The following is a 25,158-nucleotide window of genomic DNA, read 5'->3' on the forward strand; positions in this document are numbered from 1 at the left end:
TCCTCTTGACGATACCCCATAAATTTTCAATGGCGCTCAAGTCAGACGAGTTTGCCGGCCAATCAAGTGCTGTTATTCCATGGGTATTAAACCCGGTAATTGGTAGTTTTGGCTTTGTGGGCAGTTGCCAAATTCTGCTGGAAAATAAAATCATTGTCTCCAAAAAGCTCGTCGGCAGCGGGAAGCATGAAGTGCTCTAAAATTTCCTGGCAGACAGCTGGACTTGTTAAAAGACAATGGACCCACACCAGCAAATGACATGGCTCCCCAAACCATTACTGACTGTGGGAACTTCACATTGGACTTTAAGCGGCTTGACTTTTGTGGTTCTCCAGTTTTCCTCCAGACTCTGGGACCTTGACTTCTAAATGAAATGCTACATTTACTTTTCATTTGAAAAGAGGACCTAGGACCACTGGGCAACAGACCGGTACTTTTTCTCCTTAGCTCAGCACAACCACTTCTGACGTTGTTTTTGGTTCAGAAGTGGCTCGACGCATGGAATTCTAGAGCTGATAGTAATCATCAAACTTGAAACAAATAAAGACTTGAAATATTTCACTTTATGTGTGGTGAACTAATATGACATACAAGTTTCACTTTTTGAAACAAATTATTGAAATAAATGGACTTTCCCTCCATATTAACATTTTTTGGCACATACCTGTATTTACAAAAAAAAAACCACAAAAACAGTTTGTCGTGTGTGTTATTCCTCCAGATACTAAACAACTTTCACAACTACTAACTGGCACTGCCACAGAAATAATAGACTAAATATGGATTATGTGAAAATAAGTACTTTCTCTCAGAAAACCTTTTTTTTTTTTTGTAAACATGATCCTTAATAAATTATCCTATGAAATGGTCCAAATTTTTAAAAGGGGACAAATGAAAAATTTACTTAATGCTTATACGCAAAATTGTTGGGTCTCTGGAGTGTCTGCTCACCCATCAAAGCAAACCTTCTTTGTCATCTTTAAAAACGTGTAAAGCCGTCTCACTCGTAAGTCGCAATGCCCTAGCATACTACGTATAGTAGAATGAAAGCTCGGGTTTTTATGAACACCTAGGCCAACTACACTACTGTATAAATATTGGTCATGCTGGCGGTTTTTAGACTTTTTTTTTTTTTAGTACTTGGTGTACAAAGTTTGAGAACCACTATCGAAAGTTTGTAATGTATACGACGAGTGGTTTCCAAGAAGAAAAATAAAACGAGCTCAGCCAGGTTCTAGAGTTTTTGAGTCGGTTCAACATCCACGTAGCTGCCACTCCTACACGGTGCAACGTTTAAAGCCAACCCTCGTCATATTCGTCATATTTAAAAAAAAAAATGAACGTCATAAAGTTAGGCCAAAGTACGCGACGAAGGTAAGTGTTGCTTAATGTAGGCGTTCACCGGCGACAGATAGCGCCAAGCTAACGAGCTAGCTAGACAGTTAGCCCCGCTTACGATTGTGGCGACGTCAAAACGAGGCGGCTCCAACAAGCCCGCGAGGAAGGTAACGCAAGCCGGCGCGGCGAAGTGGCCGACGAGTCGGTGTGTGGTTCTGCTCACCTTCCAGAAGGCGAGAGATGAGGCTGTCCACGTTCAATTCGCCCTCCGCCATGTTCACGCTCTGATGGGAGTAGTAACTGGGACTGGAGAGCAAGAAGCGATGCGTCTCGCGTACACTCGGGGGCGCTATTGTAACCGGGGCGAAGAAGCTCATCAAGTTCATTGAAATTAAGATTTTTTTAGTTTATTTTTTAAAACATACTCAAGTATAATCATTAATTTTATAACAATTTATTTTACGTGACAATATAATTATAATTTTAGTGTTTGTATCTGACAGTACAGTAAAGCCCATATTGCACGTTAAATATAACTAATTATTGATATGACAATTTTTGCTTTGAATCAATATTATTTTTTAATATGATATAGTATAATCATGAATTATTTAGTAGTCTAATTAGTTAACATTGCAGTATATTTAATTTTAGTGTTTGTATCTTACAATACAGTACAGTGCGTTGTGCATTTTTCAGTATAACCAAGTAGTCCAACTTTATTTACATATTTTTATTTGATCCATTTTAAAATATTTTTTAAATATATTTTTTTGTGTAATGAATGATTCTACATTTTAAAATATTTTTTTTTCATGGCAGAATATTTGTTAGCCATTTATAGTTAGTAGTGGATGTAGTCAATAGTGGATGTGGTCAAGGATGACATCATCGCTGCTGCCTTTCAGTCACTTTATTCCCATGAGCGGTAATATAATGCACATTTATATAAGAGCTGCTATCAGCCACAACTCAACACCCAGTCACTCTGCACTCAAGCCAATGTTCCTTTGCCTTTATGTTTAATCGCTTTTATATTCCTTTGTTTTTTTCATCTTTGTCAACGCCACAACCATCAACAGGCCCCGCCTTTAACGGCCCACACTCTTTGATTCAGACATTACACTGTACATAACAGAGCCCATGTAATAAAAAGAGTTCTTTCCAGCCCGAGCCGTGAGGCATGTAAATTACATGTATATGACGATTTTTGCTTACAATCGACATTTTACACATTTTAATAGTATATTGTAAAATGATAATCCACGATGTAAATGACTTTTTTTTTTCATGTTTTTGTCATCTTAGAAAACAGTGTATAGTGATTGCACTTTAAGAGTAAATTGCACTTTCATTTATATGAAAATTTTTTCATCACCATTCTTTATATAGTTTTTATAATATCCATTCATCCATCCATGCTCGGTACTCCTTATCCTCATTAGGGTCACGGGTAAGTATATAAAACATACTGTATCGAGAAATGTTAAGATATACAAAATATGAAATAAGGAATTATGTAATGGTGCACTCGCCTGACTTTGGTGCGGGCAGCGTGGGATCAGTTCCCACTCAGTGACGGTGTGAATGTGAGTGCGAATGGTTGTCCGTGTCTATATGTGCCCTGCGACTGACTGGCGACCAGTTCAGGGTGTAGTCCGCCTTTCGCCCGAAGTCAGCTGGGATAGGCTCCAGCGCCCCGCGACCCTAACCAGGATAAGCGGTGTTGACGATGGATGGATGGATGAAATGAGGAATTATATAAAAACTATTTTATTAGAATTATATTTTCCAGTACAATAAAATGTGTAAAAAAATGCTCACTAAAAAGAAGTGCAGAATTATTATTTAACACATAAAATAATTACAAAATCAGATCATAGCAAAGTCATTCAGTGAAATGAAATAAATGCACAAATAACTAGGTTTTTTTCAAATAATTCTCTACAATGAGTTGTTAGACCTGCTGAAACATTGAAATAATTGAAATGAAACATTTAAATATCATTTACAGTGTATTTATTAATTGTAATAACATTTTACGTTTCATTTTTTTACATCCAGTCCCAAAATAATATTACTTTACAAAGAAAAACACTTCCAACCCTTGGTTTAATTAAAACAGAAGTAGGCTAAAGTTGGTTTGGTTCTCAAGGCCATATAACTATATATAACATTAATTGACCAATTATAAACATTTGTTAAGTGTATATATAATATGTCTTTTATCTACAACAAATCAATTAGCTAGTTATGTAATGAGATAAAGGAATAAAACAATAAAAAACTGACTAAATACATTTGAATTAACTAATTTTAGGGGGAAATGGCTGAATGAATGCAAAACATGATCGGACTCAGTTTTTCTACCGCTGCTTTAAAAAACAGATGCCTTCATCTGCACTGCCGTTGTTGCTGTGGTCATGTGCCGGTTGTTCCTCTTGCCTCTGCAGGAGAGCATCAGCCAGGTGAGGGCCGAGCCGAGCAGGAGTCCGGAGATGATGAGCACCGCGATTAGCCATACCGGAACGTGTACACTGTTGATCTTTGTGAAGATGTAAGGATGCTCCTGCAATGCACAAGACATCGACGTTGTTGTATGGGAGATGCACAGTGGATGTAAAAAGACTACAAATCCCTGTTCAAATGCCAAGTTTTTATTTTTTTTATACATATAAAAAAAACTTTTATAGATAATGTGGTTGCACGAGTGCACACAATAATGTGCCTCCAATTAGCCCAAAATAAAGTAACTCTTCTCCTGACATTATTTTTTTTTTTGCTTTGCAGGAGACGCCTGAAGGTTTTGTGCTAACACTGATTGCTATTTGCAACTGTTCATAATTCCCTCCACCTTGACTAAGGCTCTAGTTCCCGCTGAAGAAAAAAGCCACAAAGCATGGTATGGTATTCTGTTGGTGATGAGCAGTGTCGTATTTGCGCCAAGCATACTTTTTGGAACGTGTCTGAAAAAGCCTACTAGAACACCTCAATTTTATTTATTTGGGGTTCATCAGAGGCACGTTAAATAATGGCAGGTGTCTACTCACTTGCTGAACACAGCAACACTACCAGTTAAAAGAGGGTGTGCACACTTGTGCAACCACATTATCTCTGGTGTTTATTTTTACTTCTCTAAAATATATTTTAAAACATCAATTAAGTTGTGCATGTTGAAATAATCTATATTGGTCTCTTGTTTTGTTTTTTTTTGCAATAATTGAGCTCAAAATCTGGCATCTCATACCTCTGTGGGACACTTGATGCCATCTCTGCCACTTGGGAAATTGTTGTACGTCTGCTTTTTTCCCACGGGCTCCAACTGGGGAGAAAGCAGTACTTCTCCTTTAACCAAAGTCTTTTATTTTAACCAAGTATCTATACTTCTACTTAAGTAAAAACTGGTGTGAATACTTTTGGCACTTCTGCTTGTATTATATAGTTGGATTAGCTACCTTTCCCACTTGTATCGGGCATCACCTCACTCACCATGTTATTCCACATGGCCACGGCCATGTCAGCGTGCCCCCGTTCGCTGAAGTGGAAACAGTCTTCGGTGAAGTAGGTGACGTCGGGTCGGCCGTCCTGACGAGTTGAAAGCAAATGAGAGGGAGTCGGAGTCGTATTTGGCAGTGGCAAAAGTAATCAAACTCTTGGTCATTCCACAATTGGAGGACGCCGCATACTCAGTTCTGCATCTGCAGCTTCACCCATTCAAGGATTTTTTTTAATTTAAAAATATATATCAAGAAATATACCATTTTTGAAATGTTTTTCCTTTTTCCCTTCCTTGTTCATTCCACTTATTCAGAAATTCTGGTGGTTTAATGTATCATATATCTTTCCCCCTACTGCAATTATAATGGTTGTCACTATCCGCAGATTTTTACGATTTGCAGTCTGGCCCTGTCCACTTTATATGTTTGATTTCCATTATTCCATGCCGCGCCTGTCCGTTTTTTCCCCCCCTTTTATGAGACTGCAAGATCTCAAGAGCTCAACCGCGGTTGACTCGCGCTATGTACGTCTTTTTGTCATCCACGGAGGTTGAGAAAAGTGACAAAGCCTATTTTGACATGGACATCTGCTTTCAATTGTAGGGAGTACAAGTAAAAAGTCATCAGTAAAACAAATAATCAATGTACACTTACTTGAAAAGTGTACTTACCGGTAAGTGCAGTAACAAAGTGGTTATGTGTTGGAAAATTTATGTTTAATATATATCAAATATTACTTACTAGTTTTATACAAACCTCACATGCTTTATTGTTATGTTGTGACTACTAGCTCTGTGCGTAATACTTGTTGCAGCTGGACATAGATCATTGTTATTGTTTTCTTTCTCTCTCTCACTTCGATATAACGGGGGATTTTTAGTCTGGGCTTCAGTAATGGGTGACAACTCGTAAGACTTGTACTTGTTCCTCTCTTTGAAAAGACTTATCTTTCTTTTTTTTGTAATACAAAAACCCACAAAGACAAGATTGCTTCCTTACTTATTCTGTCAGAAAAAGATTTGCCAAAACAGTTACTTCCCACTACTGGTCATAATATAATATATAATATGTGCTGCGATTCAATGGTCCTGAATATGTGTGTGTATCTGCGCCTGCAGCATGGTGGCGACTTACAGCATTCAAAGGGATAATAGTGTTTTTGAAGAAGGGCTGGACCACTACGGCAAAGTCTTCTCTGTCGTCATAGCGGCCGCCATACGCCACTTTCTCTGTCTCGATCTGGAGGAGAAAAGGGAAACTAACCATTTAGCTTTGCCAAACTTCCGCCATTTAGTTTCTGTACCACCTTCAATGGTTTTTGTCATTTGGGAGGAAGCCTGGAGAAAACCTACACAAGCACAAAGGGAAACATGCAAACTCCTCACAGGAAGGCAGGAGCCAATATTGGTTAGCCCTAACCTCAGAAATGTGGGGCAGATGTGCCAACTACTAATTGACAAGTGCTGCGGCTTTGCCAATCTTGTAGATAGAAATCACAGAAAGCAAATAAGTTGAGATTTTGAAGCACGAAAACAAGTTTTTCAATCATTCCGTCGTCATATGAGGGCGTATTGACAAAGTAATGGCAGTCTAGGCAAGCCGACATTGAGACCTCTGAGGTATGACTCAATGTGGTTTGTTGCAATTAGATTTTTCTTTTTGTCATTGTTACTGCTGATTGTTGATCTGAGGCAATCTCCTTAAGGTTATGACCAATCATCACAAAAAATAAAATGGAGGAGCAGCCATCTCTCCACTATCAGTCTGCAAAGTTTAAAGATAATCGGAGAAAAATTGCGTCAAGATTTGCCATGTTTGATGTTTTGACATTGAAACCCCCGCCAAAAAAAATAAAAAATAAAAAAAACACGGTACATTCCCATAGTCTTACGTTATCATCAGTGAATCAAGAAGGACGAACAGATCTTACCTGTACTTCCCGATTGATCCTTTTGGCTTCAGCGAACTCCAGAGAGTCTTCTCCTGGTAGTAAGAAGCACGGGCACGCCAACCTCAAGATGAACGGTCAAAACAAAGAACACACACGCTTAGCACAGTTCAGCTGAGGTTGATGGTTTGGATATATAATACAGAGTAGCGGATTTGGTGAGCATACGGTTGTATCACGTTGCACCCGAGACTATCCCTCTTGATCCTACGCAGGCCTTCGATCTGCAAGATCTCCAGAATGTTGACGATGGTCCTGGGAAACTTAAAGGGGTGTGCACACTATTGTTAGCTACACCATGTTTTTAGCATCGCATGTTGTTTTAGTGTCTTAGCTCACCTCTCTGTACAGCATGTCCAAGCTGGTCATCAAGTGATGGGTGTAGTTCTGCGGCGACAACGAGGCCTGTGGACAAGACTTTCGTTTACTGTAATGGTAATGTGATCGGATGCGGTCTTGGAGAAGCAGCATGTGGCTCGAGGTTTTTTTTTTTTTTTGTAACTAGTTCATGTACATTGTCATATGTTCAAAAAAAATTCCAATTTTTCCCCCCCTTTTTCATTATGGGGTATTGTGTGTAGAGTTAGGAATCCCTCAAAAATTAACAAGCGCACCTTTGTTCTGTTCCCTCATACCTGAAATGATCTTTCCCCATTCATTGGAGAATTGTAAATGGATTGCATGAAAATGAATGGAAGGACCATGAATCCATTCCATCCCCCAAAAAACACCAATATAATGTTTTTTTTTTTTTTAGTAAATAGTATTGTACTTTATAGACATACAGCAATAATATAATTAAGTCAAATGTAATGAATTAAACAGTTTGTCCAGCATGATTTCATGCTTCACTGCCCAGTGACATTGTGCTGCTCCTTCTAGTGTGTGCACCTTGGCCACCAGGGTGCAGTATAATACATAATAAATACATGAAGACTGTCTCTTCTAGGGCTCAGTAAGTTCCAGTAATATTAGTCATTTTTCCACATAGGATAAAGAATATATTCCTCTTGAGTATTGTTGTACTGTCTGTTTACATGTTTGTGTTCAAATATCCCTTGCTTAAAGTGTTAGAACTACCGCAACATCGATGCTAGTTTCGTCAGCCCGTCTTTGGTGTTTTACATTGCATGTTAGCTTTAAGCTAGCAGACGACAAATTTATGTGGTTTGGTTAAATACACAATGTGTAATTCTCTTTGTTTTGAGTTTCGTTTACCATAAAGTTAAACTGGCAAGAAACAGTTTGAAGAAAACACGGCCTTTTTTCCCCTCAAGAATTGTTCACTAACTTGTTGCTTGTAGTGAAGTTTGGTGCCACCATCTAGCGCTCCTAACTCAAATATTTGCTTGCAACTCCAGACAAAAAGTCAGTTGAGCGACAGCTTGTAAGTCCGGTCACCCATACATCGAGGTACCACTGTACTGTCTGCATTCTGTGCTACTCTATACAATCTCTCCTCTTCCTTACTTCCTTACTGTGTTGTCCAGTTTTCACACACAAAAAAAACAAACAAACAAAACAAGCAGCTTCTTATGATAGGTTCAATTCAGATGGAGATTGAAAGTGAAGAAGAAGGGGATGAGGATGGTGGGGTTAGGGTGGGTGTTTGTTTTGAAGGCGACAGAACAAAAGCACTCAGTCTCTGCTCACATCTCATTGTGGCACAATCAAAACATTTGAGGCCGCTTATTCACAGAAGTGCCATTATTCCTATTGGGGTGCTTCAGTGAGTGATTTCATTTCACAGCACCAATGAGCTATTTAAAAAATAAGAGGTTGGGGAGGGGGTGGGGGGTAATGCACTGCCTGTGACAACGTCTTTTTAAAAAAGCAACTCACCCGATCGTTGCAGAACTGACACAGGTCATTGCCACCAATGAAGAGAGTCACCAGCTTCCAGTCGTTGGCAAAATCCACTGTCTAGTTCCATTAGGAAAAGTAAAAAAAAAAAGTGAATTCCTTGTATACACCTGTACATACAAACTGCTTAATTATCCAATATTACAAATAAAAAATAGTGTATATTGTTTTTAAATCTAACTTTTCATGGTGTCGATGATTTTTTAAAATGTATATATATATATTTTTGTTGTTGTTATTTTTAGGTATAGGAAATATATGGAATTATTATCTATCATTTAAAACCTTTCTTAAATGTGTAATGGTTTCTTTGAATGGTTTCATAGGTCTTTTACCTAATGATACCTTATATATTTTTAAAATATGAAACCTACAGTGTAATCTTTCATGATGTCAACCATCATTTCATATTTTAAAATATTCTTGATAAAGCTTGTCAACATGTTTTTTTTTTTTTACCAATTATATAATATGTAGAATAATATAATTATATAATAACAGACATATAAATACTCAATAAAAATGCCATTATTTATTTTTTTAGGTTATTTTTATTTCATTCAAAAAAAAATATTTTAGCAACTATATTATTTTCAAATATAAAACTCAATTGTCATTGTGTTATGTCATTGTCATCATCACCTATTCTATATTTTATTATGCAATATAAAACTCACAGTGTCATTTTTCATCATGTCAATCAGGCGTCTGACTTGTCCTGGAATTCCCCTGTATTTAAGACATTATTATTATCATCGTCATGTGTGCAATACATAAATGAATACACAAGTAAAACAAAGTTAAAGGACCTATCCAATACTGCGAACAGCCACAGAACCACAAGCACATATCCTTATACTAGTAGGTGTTCTTGGTTGCTTCACAAATCGCTATTATTGGTCTGTCCCCGGACTCCCCACTTCGTCTGTTATTTTTACGCAATACTAACCAAATGAAAGTGGTGAAAATAGCTTGAGAACAAATCTCTAAATGCTCTTGAACGCTCAAAATGTGTGAAAATTGTTTTAAATCCGTAGTTCCTTGTTCTACGGTCGCAAGCTGTTTGACACAATTGTCGCCAATTATTGAAGGTCAGTAACGAAAATATTGAAGTTAGATACATTTTAGTAGGCTTGTTCTGTTAAAATGAATCGCTGTCATGTTTCATTGCAGAAGGAAGGAAGCCGCATGAGCCATACGGAGGTAAGTGCGTGCAGATTCAGTTACGGCTATATACACGGGCTTAGTCATCTTATTGTATTGATTGCAACTCTCATGGCTCTAAGACCTTTGAAAAAGAGTTTGGGAAGATGACGTAACACAGGCGTTTGCTTTTGTGAAGCTTTCGTGTGACCGCGGCGGACTTCGATGGGTATGGGCTAGCACCCGGCGTTATGTTGGTACCATTTTAATCAATGGCAACATAATACTGTTAATTTTAAGCATATTAAATTACAGATTATAATTTCGGGTGCTGTTGTGTTACTGCCAGTTTCATTTTCCTAAGCAAAACAATACATAAAAGAGAACCTTGTTAGTGAAATACAGTACAGGCCATCTGGAAACTATGTTGAACTCACGAGACTTTGGCCCCTGCTGCGGACATGTTGAAGCCGCTCCTCTTCTTCCCTTGACCCTTTGATGCGCCTTTAAGGTCCGGATTGAACTTCCTGAGGATGTCTGGAGGAGAAAAGTGCAACACGGCCTCAACTCTTGACTCCAGGGGTGTCATTGTTACGTCTTAAAGTAGGGGCAGGGTGTCTTACTGGCTAATGTGGTGACAGTCTCCAGGTTTTTATCACCTCCAATGCTGTGGGGGAGAAAAAAACGAAGTAAATTAACATGAAATGACATGAAAATGCCCACTTCAAACCAAAATGTAAAATAATTTTGTGGATCTATTCACGATAGACATGCTTACCAAATTTCATGTTGGTAAGTCAAAATAACAAAGTACCGTCAGGGACTGAATTTTCTAAATCCACCAGACAACTCTCTGTTTAAATGGCCTCTGGAGAAAACAACCCTAAAATGTCACTTTCAAACCAAAATGGCTGACATCCTGTGTCTTTTCAGGTATGGGTTCTTGACACTTTGGGTGAAACGACTCAAAATAAACCTGGCTACCAAATTTCATGTCGTTAAGTGAAACTGGCTTTGCGGGTTAAATTTAGTTTGTTAATCTTTTAAAGACACTCGGAAAAAAAAGACGAAAACTTTGAGCCAAAATGGTGTTTTTTCTGTGTCTTTTCAGAACTGGCTTCCTGAGACTTTTTTTGTGTGTCTACTCACGATAGACATGGCTACCAAATTTCATGTAGCGAAGTAAACTTGGCTCTGCGGGCTGAATTTTCAAAATCTCTACGAGTAGTCAGTCTTAAAAGGACACCTGGAAATAGCCAAAATGACCTGAAAACACACTGCATCTTTTTAGGCATGGGATCTTGAGATTGTTGTTTTTGTGTGTGTGTGGATAAACTCATAAAAAAACATGCCAATCAAATTGAAGTAGATAAGTGAAACTGCAACATTATATCTCACCTCCATGACACTCCTCTATATTCAGTTCTGAGCTGCAGTAGATTCTTTGCCTTAGCACCATAGCCGGCCTAAAAAACACCCAAACACGATATTTGTTTTGACGTGATATGTTTTGTTTTAAATGGTTTGTTTGGTTATAGTCTTTCACTTACTGTTACGGAGTCCCCCAAAGCGGCCACCACCTTGATGTCAGCCGGCCGGACCTTATGAGCTGACACAACAGGCACAATTTGACACGTTGTTGACCATGCGGCACCGTCGGGTTGTTACCTGAAGTGGGCGCCGAGTCAGACGGTCCCGTGTTAAGACACGAGAAGTCGCTGCCCCAGTTCTACAAAACAACATACTGCTTTTTAGACAAAAGGTTTCAACATTAGATTGAGTGTAAATAAATATCAATAAAGAAAAACAACATACTGTAACCGGTGCAGGAGTCGGCGGAGGTCCTGGAAATGTGTAGTTGCTGTTGACTGCCGTTCTCAAGAACGGTGCGGCCTAAAAACGATTAAAAAAAATACATTAAATCATATAGGTACTGAGATTGGACACAATATGTGTTAAGATATACAATCATACAATGATAATTTCAAAATATATTTCAAACAATTAATCAGTTGTTGCTGTAACTTTCCCTGTTTATTGAGCCAGGAAGTTCAGATTTCCATCATTAATTCCCTGTGCCCATTTAATCAACTATGGAAACTTGATCAAAACAAGACCTTAACCCTAATGAATACCTGACACACTCTGCAGTTGAGTGATTAAACACACCTCAGCTACCTCATAGGGAAATATGGTATTAATACTATGAAAGTCTATAATTGTACTACGAGGTGCCAATATTACCTCAGAGGGACACTTCAGATCAATCCCAGCCATGAAGTCTTGAGTGGAGGTCTTGTTTCCCACCGGCTCTAACTGGATGATTAAAAAAAAGGATTCAAAATGAAATTAAATAGAATAAATTAAGATCATACCATGTTGTTCCAGAGGGCTCGAGCCATCAGCGTGTGCCCTCTCTGGCTCAGGTGAAAACAGTCGGGGGAAAAGTACGAGCGATCGGGCCTTCCGTCCTTCAAGGAGAAACACTGGGAATTATTGTATGATTATCATTATTAATGTTACAGCATATATAACGGTGACAGCCCCTACCGGCAACGTAGGGAGGAAAACCTCCCTGAAGAAAGGCTGCAGGACGACAGTGAAGTTGTCGTGGGTGTTGTAGCGCCCCGAGTCCACCAGTTGTCGCATTGCATGCTGGGAAAACGCACACGAGGGAAAATAGGGCACTCAACAATAACACACACTGTGTCATCACGTTTAAAAAAAAATGTAAATAGAAATGAAAACTGTAGTCTTATAATATATCACTATTTTTTGATCAAATTATTATTTTTTATTTTATTATATTTTGTTTTAAGTTCTTAATAGAAAATATAATTATAATTAGAATTACAGATATCACAATATAATTTAAATGACAAACTTGATTTTAAAAAATTAAGTATGCAGAAAAATGAAAAATGACTGGGACAAGACATCATATAACTTAAAATGAAAAAAGTAATAATTACAAGAAATCTAATAATAATATAATAGTTTACATTATGATATAAGTATAATTCTCTGAAATTTTAAAACGCAAAAGAATTTAATGTTACAAAATAGTTTTAGTTATTAGTTTTACTAGTTTTAAAAAGTTTTATGACAAAAATCTTTGAAAGTTACAATATATCACACTATTTTTCAATTAAAAATGCATTTGAAAATATGGAATGTTAAAACATATTGCAAATTTTTATTTGAAAATTGTTAAATGTTATAAAATAACACTTTTTGTCAACTTTGTAATGTTTTACAATAATATCACAAATTAAAGAATAAAATTTGAAACAAAATTTAATGAGAACTACATGCGTAGTGCATCAAAGTGAAATAATAAATAAATGTTTGAAAACAAACAGTTCCAATAGAATAAATGCAAATGTGCTGTATTACAAAGTTATACACAACTGAACTGTTCTTAAATGTGCTGTGATAGAGATAGATTAAAAACAAAAAAGTTCAATCCAATGTAACATTTTGTAGTTTGAACATTTAAATTTGTGATTCTTTTGCGTACCACAGGAGGGTGCCCGTGTACGACTCGTGTTACGTGTATTCACAATCACTGGTGTGTAAGTGTACCTCACGTTGTGACCAGGACTGACCTGATAAGCTCTGCTGAATTCTTCCATCTTTCGGAGTTCGAACGAGCCATCTTTCGGCTTCAGTACGCACGGGCAAACTATCCTGAAAACAAAAACAAACCAAAAAAAAGCCATCCACCTAAAAAGCTAATCTCTCGCCTCAGCTCGTATCTAAAGGTTTAACTCCATGAGTATTTTGCTTTTTATTTTGATTTTTGTGTGTTTTTTCTGTTCTTTTCTTTTTTTCTGGCACTTTGGCTACATCTGGCTATGTTTCCTCCTAAAGTTCCAGGAACTTCTCACAAAATTTCCTCAAAAAGTCAAACAAAATTTAGAGTTCAAACCATCATCACGTGTGTTTAGATTTAAAAAATATATAGAGAGAATCAATCACACATCAACACTGACCTGACAAACCAGGTGGGGCATCCCAGCGAATTATCTTTATGCAGATCACGCAGCGGTATAATGTTCAACAGCTCCACCAGATTGACGAGCGCACGTGGCACCTGCAGGGGAATAAAACGGAGCTTTAAACTTGTTATTCGGGGATAATGAAGTGTGTGTTGTGCTACACTGCCTCATGGTGGAGTATGTCCAGAGCTCGACGGATGCGTTCGGCAACATTCCTGGGTGAGAAGATCACCTGTGTTGGGGGGAAAAAGGCACACAGATGCCATGGGTGCAAGTATTGGGGGCGGTCAACAGGGACCTCGCACACTACACTACTGAAATGCTTTTATACGCATTAGTGAATACTCACAGTGTCTGTGCAGAAATCACATAAGTCATTTCCCCCAATAAACATGGTGATCACTTTCCAGTCATTGTGGAAATCGATTCTCTGCGCTCAACAACATGAGGAAGACAACAACGTTACACAATTCACAGCATTATTCATTTAATTGGGTCTGTTGTTGCGGTGTATAACTCCACTGCATCAGACAGAACATTCTAATATAAATGTGTTTTATGAGTGGAAATATAATTGACAAATGTATCACAACAAAATACAGTATGTACATGGCTGCGAATTCATTTAAAAATTAAATAATAGATATTTTGAAAATGTTTGAGTGGCAAGCAATTATTAGAAGCAGCTCTCAGGATAATGTAGTGTAGTTCTACATCATGGGAAATATTTTTTTTATTAAATAAAAGAAATACATTTATTTAGCTGTATGAGTGGAATCATATTTTAAGAAAATGTATGAAAAAACATTTGCATATATATACTGTATATGGATATTCATCATTTAAAAAAATATCAATAACATTTATTTAACATTAAGGTTTTAGCTGTATGGCAGGAAAACCATTTTAAATAGATACATCACTGTATATTATCTTTAAAAATCAATTACATTTTAAAAGTACGGTATTTTAAGCTATATAAGTGGGATTTTAAAATAATGTATATAGCGTACATTGGGGAAAAAAACATTACAAATATATATATTTATTTATTTTTGTTGTTGTTTTGGAACCTATCCTCAAAAATCTCATCTATTTGTTGTTTTTGTGCTCAGGCCTAAGCAATAGAATTATTACTTTGTCCCCATCTGGTGGAATTTTAGCATTGTTAGCTTTAAATTATTAATTGCCATTTTTTTTCATGAGCGTTTGAGATGTCCTGTTTTGTTGGCGGTCCTTTCATGCACCTTTTTCACATCAAAAGTGAAACTGAAAGTACAAGATGTTACTGCTTCTCTCTCTATGCAGCAACTAATAGCACTGGTAGTCTACTTTTCCGTTACAATTTGCCTGTACTTTCCAATATCATTTACTGTGTGTAAATGCCAAAAAGTGAGGTTAATAACTCATATATTTTGTGTAAAGTGCTACTGAGCATATTTGTGTCCCCATGTGTGATCTCACGGCAGTTTTTGCTAGCGTGTTATTTAGGCTAGTTTGCTAGCTCATACTATTGATGAGCTTCACGTGAAAAGGTGGTTTATTTAGGCTGAATAACTAAACTACTGAACACAGTTTGTTTATGTACCATGGGTACATGATTGTGTACATGCTAGATGCATGCATGGTATTTATGCTTCATGAGCCTCACCGTTTTAACGCTTTGCTGCCATCTTGTGGCAATTATATGCAAACCCTTTTGGGGGGGGGGGGGCTTCAATTACTTGTGAATTTTTGCAGTATACAGTACAAAATATATACAAGTGGAAGTTATTTTTAAAAATCCATAATTATACACAGCAAAGCAAAATATTAATCGCTCTTGTTTGGGTTCCCATTAGGTTATGCGGCATTGTACCCTACCGTGTCATTTTTCATCCTGTCCACTAAGGTGCGCACTTGTTCAACCATGTCACTGAAAACACGAAACATCTTAATTATGGTAAATCCTGCAAAGTTGGTTTATTAAAAAAAAAAAAAAAAAAAATATATATATATATATATATATATATATATATATATATATATGTTTATTAATGTCGATATTTGAGTTAGGCATACAGACCCGCTCTTGGCTCCGGCCACGGCCTGGTTGAGGAAGGCTGCCGGAGAGTCCTGCTTGCCGATTCCCTGAGAGAAGCCAGTCAGGGAGGGGTTGAACTCCCTCAGGATGTCTGCACAACACCCACACACACATATTTCATTCATCAGATTTTCAACCCAGTTTTGTTTTGATCCAAATGCCATATTCTTGAATAAAACAACAACAACAACAAAAGAAATAATGATCTATTTATGAAAACAAAAATAGTTACATACTTGGCAGAGTGGTGACCGTGGTGATATTTTCATCACCGCCAATGCTGAAAATATATCAAATGAGACAGTTATACTTCAAATGAAAGAGGATATTTAATATAATTGAATCATGTTTTACCTCCAGGACAGTCCTCTGTACTCACTGATAACCAGCAGAAGGTTGTCTGCCCCTACACCATTACCTGCCTACACAAACGTAATAATAACATGCACAGATAAATCAATATATTGGTAATTCCACAATTGGAGGACTTTTTTTTTTTTAGACTTACTGTCAGAGAGTCACCGACTGCAGCCACCACCTTGATGTCAGCTGGTCTCAGCTCATGAACTACACAATATAGTCAAATGACATAATGTTTGGATCATATACAGGTATATGTATACATATATGTAAAATAACACATTTGTTACCTGAGTTTGGTGTTGTTGGAGATGGATGGCTGTCCTTGCAGGGGATCTTAGTGCCCATATCCTAAAAAACATTCAGTACGGAGTCATCTATTTGAGAGAGAAATTTATTTTTCTCAAGGGAATAATTATTAGCGCAAAAAAATAAATGGTAAATGACTGTTATTTTATTATTATTATTATTATTATTATTATTAGAGCGTGCATCTTGCGTGTGTGCGCATGGGTAACGTAGTATGTTTGTCAACGCAGATTTGGGGTATTTTTTTTCTAATTACTAAATAGGTTTCAATTTTATTTTAAAAATTGAAAACAAAATTACATTTAAAACTGATAAAGGGTTAATTTAAACAAAGGTTAGTTTTATTAATGGCAAAATACAGTTTTAATAAAAATGAAAACAATAATTTAAATGAATGTTAAAAGTATTTAATACAAATAAACACATTAACTAAAACAAGTTTGATTAGAAAATTAAGGATTATTAAACAATAGTATTTTATTTTACATACAGTTCATAAAAATAATAAAACACAATATTTCAATTGATAATGATATACAGTCACGCTCAAAACCATTATCACCCCTGGAGCGTCAATGTTTTTGGCCACGACTGTATAAAAAGAAAAACATGTTTCCCCTGACTGTCTCAAATAAAATCAGACTAAACTTTTCCTGTCAGTTAGGATTATCAATTTTTTTTCTATTTGCTAAATGCCAGAATAACGAAAGAATTATTTTATTTATTTATTTTTACAAATGTATATAACAGAAAATACAGTTATGTCTAAAATGTTTTTGAGTGTGACAGTAATACAGTTAACGCCTTCATATTCGCTAATTGACCTATTCACAGATTTTTTTTGGGGGGGGGGGGAACTGTCCTCTATTATTCACTGAAAAACTCACCTATTTGCTTTGCTGTATATTGTGCGGTTGGCCAAAGCAATAAAAGTTGTAATCAATTGGCAGCATTTTAATGTCACAGAACTATGTGGGAGTGAGTTTGGCAGTTTAATTTAGACAAAAATAGTGGTTTGCTGTCACCTTGTAGTATCTATCATCAATTACTTGATTTTCGCTATTCGCTGCTAGGCTCCGTCCTAATTCTCACATATGTACACATATACGTACATACATTCAGACATAAAAATATTAAATGAACAATCATAATCAAAAATAATAATCTACTGTTATCACTATGGATCATTATTATTGATATATTTGATTACAATTCAGTAATTACCGGATCTGTTTGCCAAATAGCTCTGCTGTTGCCCTTGGGGTTGTTCAACTGCGTCCTGAGGAAGGGTCGATCCTGGGTATTATAGCGTGGGGAAGTCATGTGACATTTCCAGTCTGTTCTGGGTTGTATTTGAATGAGTTTTTGTCTTATTCTGTGACCTCACCTGAGTAGGACACGGAATAGTGACGTCCTCGGATGGAGTGGATGATGTCTGAAGCTGAGAGAAGGAGTTTGGTTAAGTAGCTATTACACCCCAAACTCAACACAAAAACATGCTGAGTTTGTAATGTTTTTTTGTTTTTTTTCACTGAGCAACAGGAAATTTGGTAGACAAAAAACGTCTTGAGGAGCCATGCCTGAAAGGACACAGGAAGTCAGATATTTTGCATTGAAACTGACATTTTATGGTAACTTAGGCCGAGAACAACTTCTACTTCTAGATATTTTGAAAATTTAGCCCCTGAAGCCAGTTTCACTTAGTAACATGAACGTTGGTAGAAATGTCCTTCATGAGTATATCAACCAAAAAGTCTCAAGAAGCCATGTCTGAAAAGACACAGGAAGGTGGCCATCTTGGTCCCAAAGTGGCCATTTTGGGGTCATTTTTTTCCAAGTGTCCTTCAAAGACGGAGTACTCCGAGAGATTTTGAAATGTCAGCCCCCGAAACCGGTTTTACTTGGCAACATGACAATTGGTTGACATACGCACAAAAAAAGTCTAGAAAATGTATGCTCGAAAGACAGAAGTCCGATTTTGTGCTTGGAAATGGCAATTTTCTGTTCCTTTTGGCTGTTACGAGGTGTTCTTCAAACACAGACTACTACAAGACATTTAGAAAATTCAGCCCTCAAAGCCAGTTTCACTTAGGAAGACAAAATCTGTTTGAAATGTTTTTCATGAGTATATGCACCAAAAAGTCTCAAGAACCCTTGCCTGAAACACACAGGAAGTCAGTCATTTTGGTTCAATGTGGTCATTTTAGTTGTTCCCCCCGAGCGTCCTTCAAAGATGGACAATATTTTGAAAAGTCACTCCCTGAAGCCGGTTTCACTTAGTTACACGGCATTTGGTAGGCACGTCTATCATGAGTAGATCCACAAAAAAAGTCTCAAGAACCCGTACCCCAAAACACAGGAAGTCTGCCATTTTGCTTCCATGTGACCATTTTTGGGTCATTTTGGCCGTTTCCAAATGTCCTCAAAAATGGCCTTGTGCTCGAGATTTTTAAAATTCAACCCCTGAAACCAGTTTTACTCAGCAACATGAAATTAGTATTTGTAGTCTCTCACACACACACACGCACACACACACACACACACACAAACTGAAACCGGCATTTTCCCCAATTCAGCCAAATGTAGGAAATGACTCTGTTGTGCTCACCTGTGTTAATCTTTATATCTTTTTTGTTTATCTAATCTTCCTTAAAGGCCCATATAACCTTACATTTGCTTCGAGCTTCATTTTTTTAACTAGCAAGGTCAAGATGATGTCATCACCATAAGCATGTGCACACTGTTCTGTTACCATGTTTGTCCACAGCTGCACAGCCAGTTTGCTTGACATCTCCTCCTAAATGGAAACATAGATTATAATTACATGCTTTTTAATGCATTTGAAAGTGGCTCCACTGTGTGCATACCAGATCAGAAGTGTCCTCCAAAATGAGTGGTATTGGCTGCAGCACAGCAGTGACATTGTGATGCCACTTTGCACGTGCCAACACATTGCTTAGGGAATCCTGGTAGTAATTATAAAAACAACAAATTGATGGAAAGTTCAAAAAGTACACGGATAAGAAATGCGCTTTTTACCTGCATTTTCTGCAAATGAGTGGCCTCGCATAATTTAGTGTTTTCAGGTCTTGTGCACATGCTACTGGAACAAAAATTTGGATTTTCACTGTCTAGATTTACTACGAATAAAACCTTAAAAATATATATATTTAATATATATTTTTTAACTGTATTTTTGGCGGACAAGAAACTCACTTGTCTTTTTGTTGATTGGAGCTGAAGACCACAACATGAAGTAAAGTCTGACGCAGCTGTGAAAAATAATATTCATGAAAAAAAAACACACAATTAAAATAAAATACATGATGCGTTATGCTGTTATTTATAATAATTCTATTTTCTAATATTAATTATTAACATAAATATGTTCATATAAACTTACAAGGTGCTTCATTAGATTAAAAAAATTAACTCACAGTATATGTGCATACAAAAATCAGAAAATTATTAAAACTATCAAAATTTATATAATACTTTGCACCTTAACTGATAAGCAGACACATTTTTTTATATTTTTTTAATAATTAAAAAAAAAAACTGAAACAAATTATTTGCACAACAGATACACTTACAGGACACTTAATTAGGAACAAACTTATTAAAACTATAAAAAGTAATTATACTATATATTTTTTGCTCGTAACACTGTTTTTTAAAAATATTTCTGTAAGTAAGAAACATTTTTAAAATATACAATGTCAGGACTCTTCATTAGGTACAAAATAGCAATAACTTAATAAAACCATCCACAAAAAATATCTATACTTTTATTCAAAATAATACAAATTCTTAAATATTTCTTTTTAAAAAAAATTTATTTACTTGCACGAAATATACACTCAGTGGATGCATCATTAGAAATAATTGCAAAATCAGAACTTGTTAAGGCTACAGAAGAATTTGAATATAATTGGTTAAACCTGCGTTTACAGTATACATTATATATCACCATTAACAAAAACAAAGATCAAATTAAAAGTATTTACACAAATATACACGCCACAGGTTTTATGGGACAGTACCTGTTCTTGTAATATCTGCAGAGCCGCTTCCACTTCCCGCTCGATGGGGTCAACCTGCGACATCATCAAGAACATCATCATCATAATTATGGACTTACAGTGTGTCATGACATTGAGCCACTGACAACTCAAGTGGGCTAACTCAACTTTTGTCAATAAGTTGAGCTCAAAAAATGAAAAGAGAAAAAGAATAGCTTTCAGATGAATACTGGTCTATAGCAAGGTTTGGTTCCAATTTTGACATATGATGGCAGTCCACTATTGCACTCAGAACCTTTTTTATAGCTTGGGTGCCAGAGCATCTGCGTGTTATTAGAAGTGAATGTTATTAACAGTTTCATCTTTCATAAAATATTGATAGACTTGACAGACGTTAGCCCACTCTAGCTCTCAGTAGCTCAATTATTTCTACAACCCAAGTTGGGACGTTGTGTTAAACATAAATAAAAACAGAATACAATGATTTGCAAATCATGTCCAACCTATATTTAATTGAATACACTACAAAGACGAGATATTTCATTTCATGTTCAAACTGATAAACTTTATTGTTTTTAGCAAATAATCATTAACTTGGAATTTTATGGCTGCTGGAAAAAAAGCTGGAGCAGGGTCATGTTTACCACTGTGTTACATCACCATTTATTTTAACACTATTCAATTAACGTTTGGGAACTGAGGACACTAATCGTTGAAGCTTTGTAGGTGGAATTCTTTCCCATTCTTGCTTGATGTACAGCTTCAGCTGTTCAACAGTCCGGGGTCTCCATTGTCGTATTTTACGCTTCATAATGCCCCACGCATTTTCAATGGGAGACAGGTCTGGATTGCAGGCAGAGCAGTCTAGTACCCGCACTCTTTTACTACGAAGCCACGCTGTTGTAACACGTGTAGAATGTGATTTGGCATTGACTTGTTGAAATAACCAGGGGCATCCATGAAAAAGACGTTGCTTGGATGGCAGCATATGTTTCTCCAAAACCTGTATGTACCTTTCAGCATTAATGGTGCCTTCACAGATGTGTAAGTTACCCATGCCATTGGCACTAACACAGCCCCATACCATCACAGATGCTGGCTTTTGAACGTCCATAACAGTCCAGATGGTTCTTTTCCTCTTTGGCCCAGAGGACACGACGTCCACAATTTCCAAAAACAATTTGAAATGTGGACTCATCGGACCACAGAACACTTTTCCACTTTGCATCAGTCCACCTTCGATAAGATCGGGCCCAGAGAAGCCGGCGGCATTTCTGGGTGTTGTTGATAAATGGCTTTTGCTTTGCATAGTAGGGTTTTAAGTTGCACTTACGGATGTAGCCCCGAACTGTATTTACTGACATTGGTTTTCTGAAGTGTTCCTGAGCCCATGTGGTGATATCCTTTACACATTGATGTCGGTTTTTGATGCAGTGCCGCCTGAGGGATCAAAGGTCACGGGCATTCAATGTTAGTTTTTGGCCTTGCTGCTTACATGCAGTGATTTCTCCGGATTCTCTGAACCTTTTGATCATATTATGGACCATAGATGACGAAATCCCTAAATTCCTTGCAATTGTACATTGAGGAACATTGTCCTTAAACTGTTCGACTATTTTCTCACACACTTGTTCACAAAGAGGTGAACCTCGCCCCATCTTTGCTTGTGAATGACTGAGCAATTCAGGGAAGCTCCTTTTATACCCAATCATGGCACCCACCTGTTCCCAATGAGCCTGTTCACCTGTGGGATGTTCCAAACAGGTGTTTGATGAGCATTCCTCAACTTTCTCAGTCTTTTTTGCCACCTGTCACAGCTTTTTTGGAACGTGTTTCAGCCATAAAATTCTAAGTTGATGATTATTAGCTAAAAACAATAACGTTTATCAGTTTGAACATTAAATATCTTGTCTTTGTTGTGTATCAAATTAAATATAGGATGAACATGATTTGCAAATCATTGTATTCTGTTTTTATTTATGTTCAACACAACCTCCCAACTTCATTGGAATTGGGGTTGTAGTATTTTGAGGCAGTTATGGAATAAAGAATCGTACGTGTGTTGAACAGGCACACGTCTGACGTGTGGAGACAAACAGCAGCACCAACTTCCAGCCTGAAAGCTGCAAATGCACAAGACACTTGAGTGACATTAATAAAGATATAAATCATACTTTTACGTTACCGCCAATACTAAATAGTTCTCTTTGCGGTTGAGTAACAATATTTCTGTGATGAAATACGGTGTCCCGTGAAAGTTAGTGTCTACCTGATCTGACAGCAGCGAAAGCTTCTCTGCTTCTTGCTGCAAACTCCTGCAACACATTCACTGGTTATTATATTGTTATATGTTATTGTTGAGTGATGTGTGCTTTACCAGGGTTGCGACGGGAATTCCACATTCCCAGTGACCACCGCTGGGTTGAACATGGACAGCAGTTCTGTTCATGAAACGGCAAATTTAATGAGCATTTGTTTTTACTTTTGTAAGGTTTTTTTTGTTTGTTTGTTTGTTTTTTACAAAGTAATTTCCTTTGGGAGTTGGTCACTTTTTTTCCATTTTTGATATGTGAAAAGTGTTTCGCAAAATGTGCTTTTTTAAAAATGTTGGACAATTGTGTAGTTATAATGTCATTATCTTTTGAGTTGTGTAATTATTGCAGATTTCTTTAGTATTTTAAATGCATAGTTAACAATGACATTTTCGTTTGAATTTTGTCATTTGGTTGTGAAATGTACATTTGTTTGGTAGTGAACGCGGTTTACTTTTCTAAATTTGCTTTTACTTTCGTGAAGGTTTTGTTGAAAAAAATAAAATGTATTTTATTTAGTTTTTTTATTTTGTATTCCTAATTGTCCATTTGTTACTGAATTTTTAACAGACATCTTTGACTTCACACTTTACACTCCCAATTTAGGCATTTTGTTAGGTTGTTCATTCTGCGCCACTGTAGAAAAGAAACGTTTTTCCACTTACCGGCCACTCGACGGAAAATCTTTGACGTCACATCCCTACAGATACAAACACATGACGCTATCAGTGAAAGTAAACAAATGAGTTTGAGTGGTTAAATAATGACCAAACGCTCTTTTATTATTATCATCATTCCATGTGTGTACCTGCCACAGAGCGACGTGCTCAGCCAATAAAGCGCTGAGACATCAGCAGGTCGTACGGCGTGAACTGGGATGAGAAGGCGAAGCAAAATTGAAGACATTGAAGAAGAGAATGTTTCAAACATAAAGATAACAAAAATGAAACTGAGTAACAGCTGCCCACCTGAAGAAGCACTGAGCGCGGCAAGCGGGGGTGGTGAGGAGCAGAGAAATGACATGTGACTTTCTGCCTGTGACAGATTAGATGTGTTTTTGAATTAAAAAAAAAAGAATAATACATATTTTATATGAGTTAATATATATGAAAATAAATAATAATGGTAGCAGTGTGGAATAGTGATGTGCGCCTATATCGCTAGCTAGCTAGCTATCTGGTTATTTAGCTAGCTAGCGAGCCAGCCAGATCGCTACCTAGATAGACAGACAGAGACAGACCGACAGACAGACAGACACCTGATATGTCTCGCCTGGTCGTTGATTGTCGAGGGTGTTAATGTTGACAGTGTCTAAATGGGGAGAACAAATATATATAAATTCATTCAATTTTTTAAAAAAATATTGCATTTTCCCCTTGAATGATTGAGAATATTCAAATAATTATTTTAAAAAATCATAAAACCTAGTTGAAAAAAAATAAAAAAGTTTTTTCTATCATCTTTGCAAGATTTTTGAGTACCTTACCTGTGAGCAAAAGACCAGCGCCAACGAGAAGTAGCCGAGTGAGGAGCGTCGATCCGGCCATCATCGGAAACTAAATGATCACCTTCCACACTGAGCGAGGCTTGTTTGCTGCTTCGGCCTTCCTCTTTCTAAGCTCAGCCCCCACCCCATTGGACAATATAACCGAGGGTTCGTCCACACGCTCAAGTCACATGTATGACTACTAGAAGGATGCAGGTGACATAGTATGGACACCAACGCTGTTCGTTACTGTATATACTGTATGCTCAAATACACCAGTAGCACTGTTCAGCAGTGGTTTTCAACTTTTTACACCTAGTGCCACCTAAAAAAAAAATAAAAAAATAAATGACAACTTTGTATATAACTTGGCATAACTTTGGTACAACTTGCTAAATGTCTAACAGAAGAGTTTGCATACATTTTAAAAATATACCATGACCTCACAATTGCTGTATCATGATACAGGGAAAATATCACAGTATCATGGTATAACTTGTTCAACGTCAGAGACTATTGCCTATTGAGTCCTGTTGTACATGTTTTAAATATTGTAGTTTTAATAGATATTGTGAAAAATGTGCATCGTACAAGGTTTTCCTCCAAAAATATACATTTTCTCACAATCCCGGTATCCTGATATCGGAAAAATATCGCAACAATATCATACTATAATTTGCTTATTGGACGAGATGATTGTTTCTAGATGTTTTACACAGCTTTGTCGTGTATCTTACTTGGTTTCTTTCCAAATGATCGCTTATAACACAATCACAGTGTCATTATAGGGTAAAGC

General features: G+C 36.8%; 2 protein-coding genes and 1 long non-coding RNA gene across 3 annotated transcripts in view; 1 reads left to right on the forward strand and 2 right to left on the reverse strand.

Moving 5' to 3' along the window:
* LOC133412424 (serine/threonine-protein phosphatase PP1-beta catalytic subunit-like) overlaps positions 1-2,908 on the reverse strand; it is a 15,355-nt gene extending 12,447 nt beyond the window's left edge. The window contains exons 1-2 of the mRNA XM_061695609.1: positions 2,874-2,908; positions 1,562-1,687 (exon numbers count right to left, since the gene is read on the reverse strand). Of these exons, the coding sequence (XP_061551593.1) occupies positions 1,562-1,613 (52 nt within the window). The 5' untranslated portion in view covers positions 1,614-1,687; positions 2,874-2,908. The remainder of the gene's footprint in view (positions 1-1,561; positions 1,688-2,873) is intronic.
* LOC133412426 (uncharacterized) lies at positions 2,665-4,471 on the forward strand. Its single transcript, XR_009769768.1, has 3 exons — positions 2,665-2,791; positions 3,792-3,895; positions 4,129-4,471. It is a non-coding gene; the product is annotated as an uncharacterized LOC133412426 (long non-coding RNA).
* On the reverse strand, positions 3,392-24,450 carry plb1 (phospholipase B1). The gene is made up of 43 exons (XM_061695610.1): positions 24,363-24,450; positions 24,135-24,187; positions 23,845-23,911; positions 23,685-23,748; positions 23,542-23,576; positions 22,942-23,005; positions 22,834-22,879; positions 22,622-22,687; positions 20,586-20,639; positions 19,759-19,814; positions 19,582-19,645; positions 19,410-19,508; positions 19,295-19,339; positions 17,930-17,983; positions 17,767-17,838; positions 16,524-16,584; positions 16,382-16,440; positions 16,228-16,295; positions 16,110-16,153; positions 15,856-15,964; positions 15,654-15,705; positions 14,140-14,220; positions 13,957-14,022; positions 13,785-13,885; positions 13,398-13,479; positions 12,340-12,444; positions 12,165-12,260; positions 12,034-12,105; positions 11,605-11,682; positions 11,458-11,518; positions 11,340-11,398; positions 11,188-11,255; positions 10,413-10,456; positions 10,227-10,326; positions 9,324-9,375; positions 8,626-8,706; positions 7,123-7,188; positions 6,952-7,046; positions 6,766-6,847; positions 5,970-6,074; positions 4,828-4,923; positions 4,586-4,660; positions 3,392-3,907 (listed from the first exon to the last, which is right to left on the reverse strand). Exons 1-43 carry the CDS (start codon positions 24,424-24,426, stop codon positions 3,716-3,718), a joined length of 3,153 nt encoding a protein of 1,050 aa, XP_061551594.1. The 5' UTR covers positions 24,427-24,450; the 3' UTR covers positions 3,392-3,715.
* Between the last annotated feature and the right edge of the window lie 708 nt (positions 24,451-25,158).

This window comes from Phycodurus eques, chromosome 14 (assembly GCF_024500275.1).
Source record: "Phycodurus eques isolate BA_2022a chromosome 14, UOR_Pequ_1.1, whole genome shotgun sequence".
NCBI lineage: Eukaryota > Metazoa > Chordata > Actinopteri > Syngnathiformes > Syngnathidae > Phycodurus > Phycodurus eques.

Excerpts from the sequence above, each read along its gene's own strand:
- plb1 (XM_061695610.1), bottom strand. The coding sequence starts at position 24,426 with ATGATGGCCGGATCGACGCTCCTCACTCGGCTACTTCTCGTTGGCGCT. Across the intron at positions 8,707-9,323 it reads ACATGATGAAAAATGACACT|ACAGTGGATTTTGCCAACGA; the intron begins GTGAGTTTTATA and ends TAATGGAACTAG. Across the intron at positions 6,075-6,765 it reads GGATCAATCGGGAAGTACAG|ATCGAGACAGAGAAAGTGGC; the intron begins GTAAGATCTGTT and ends TTTCTCCTCCAG.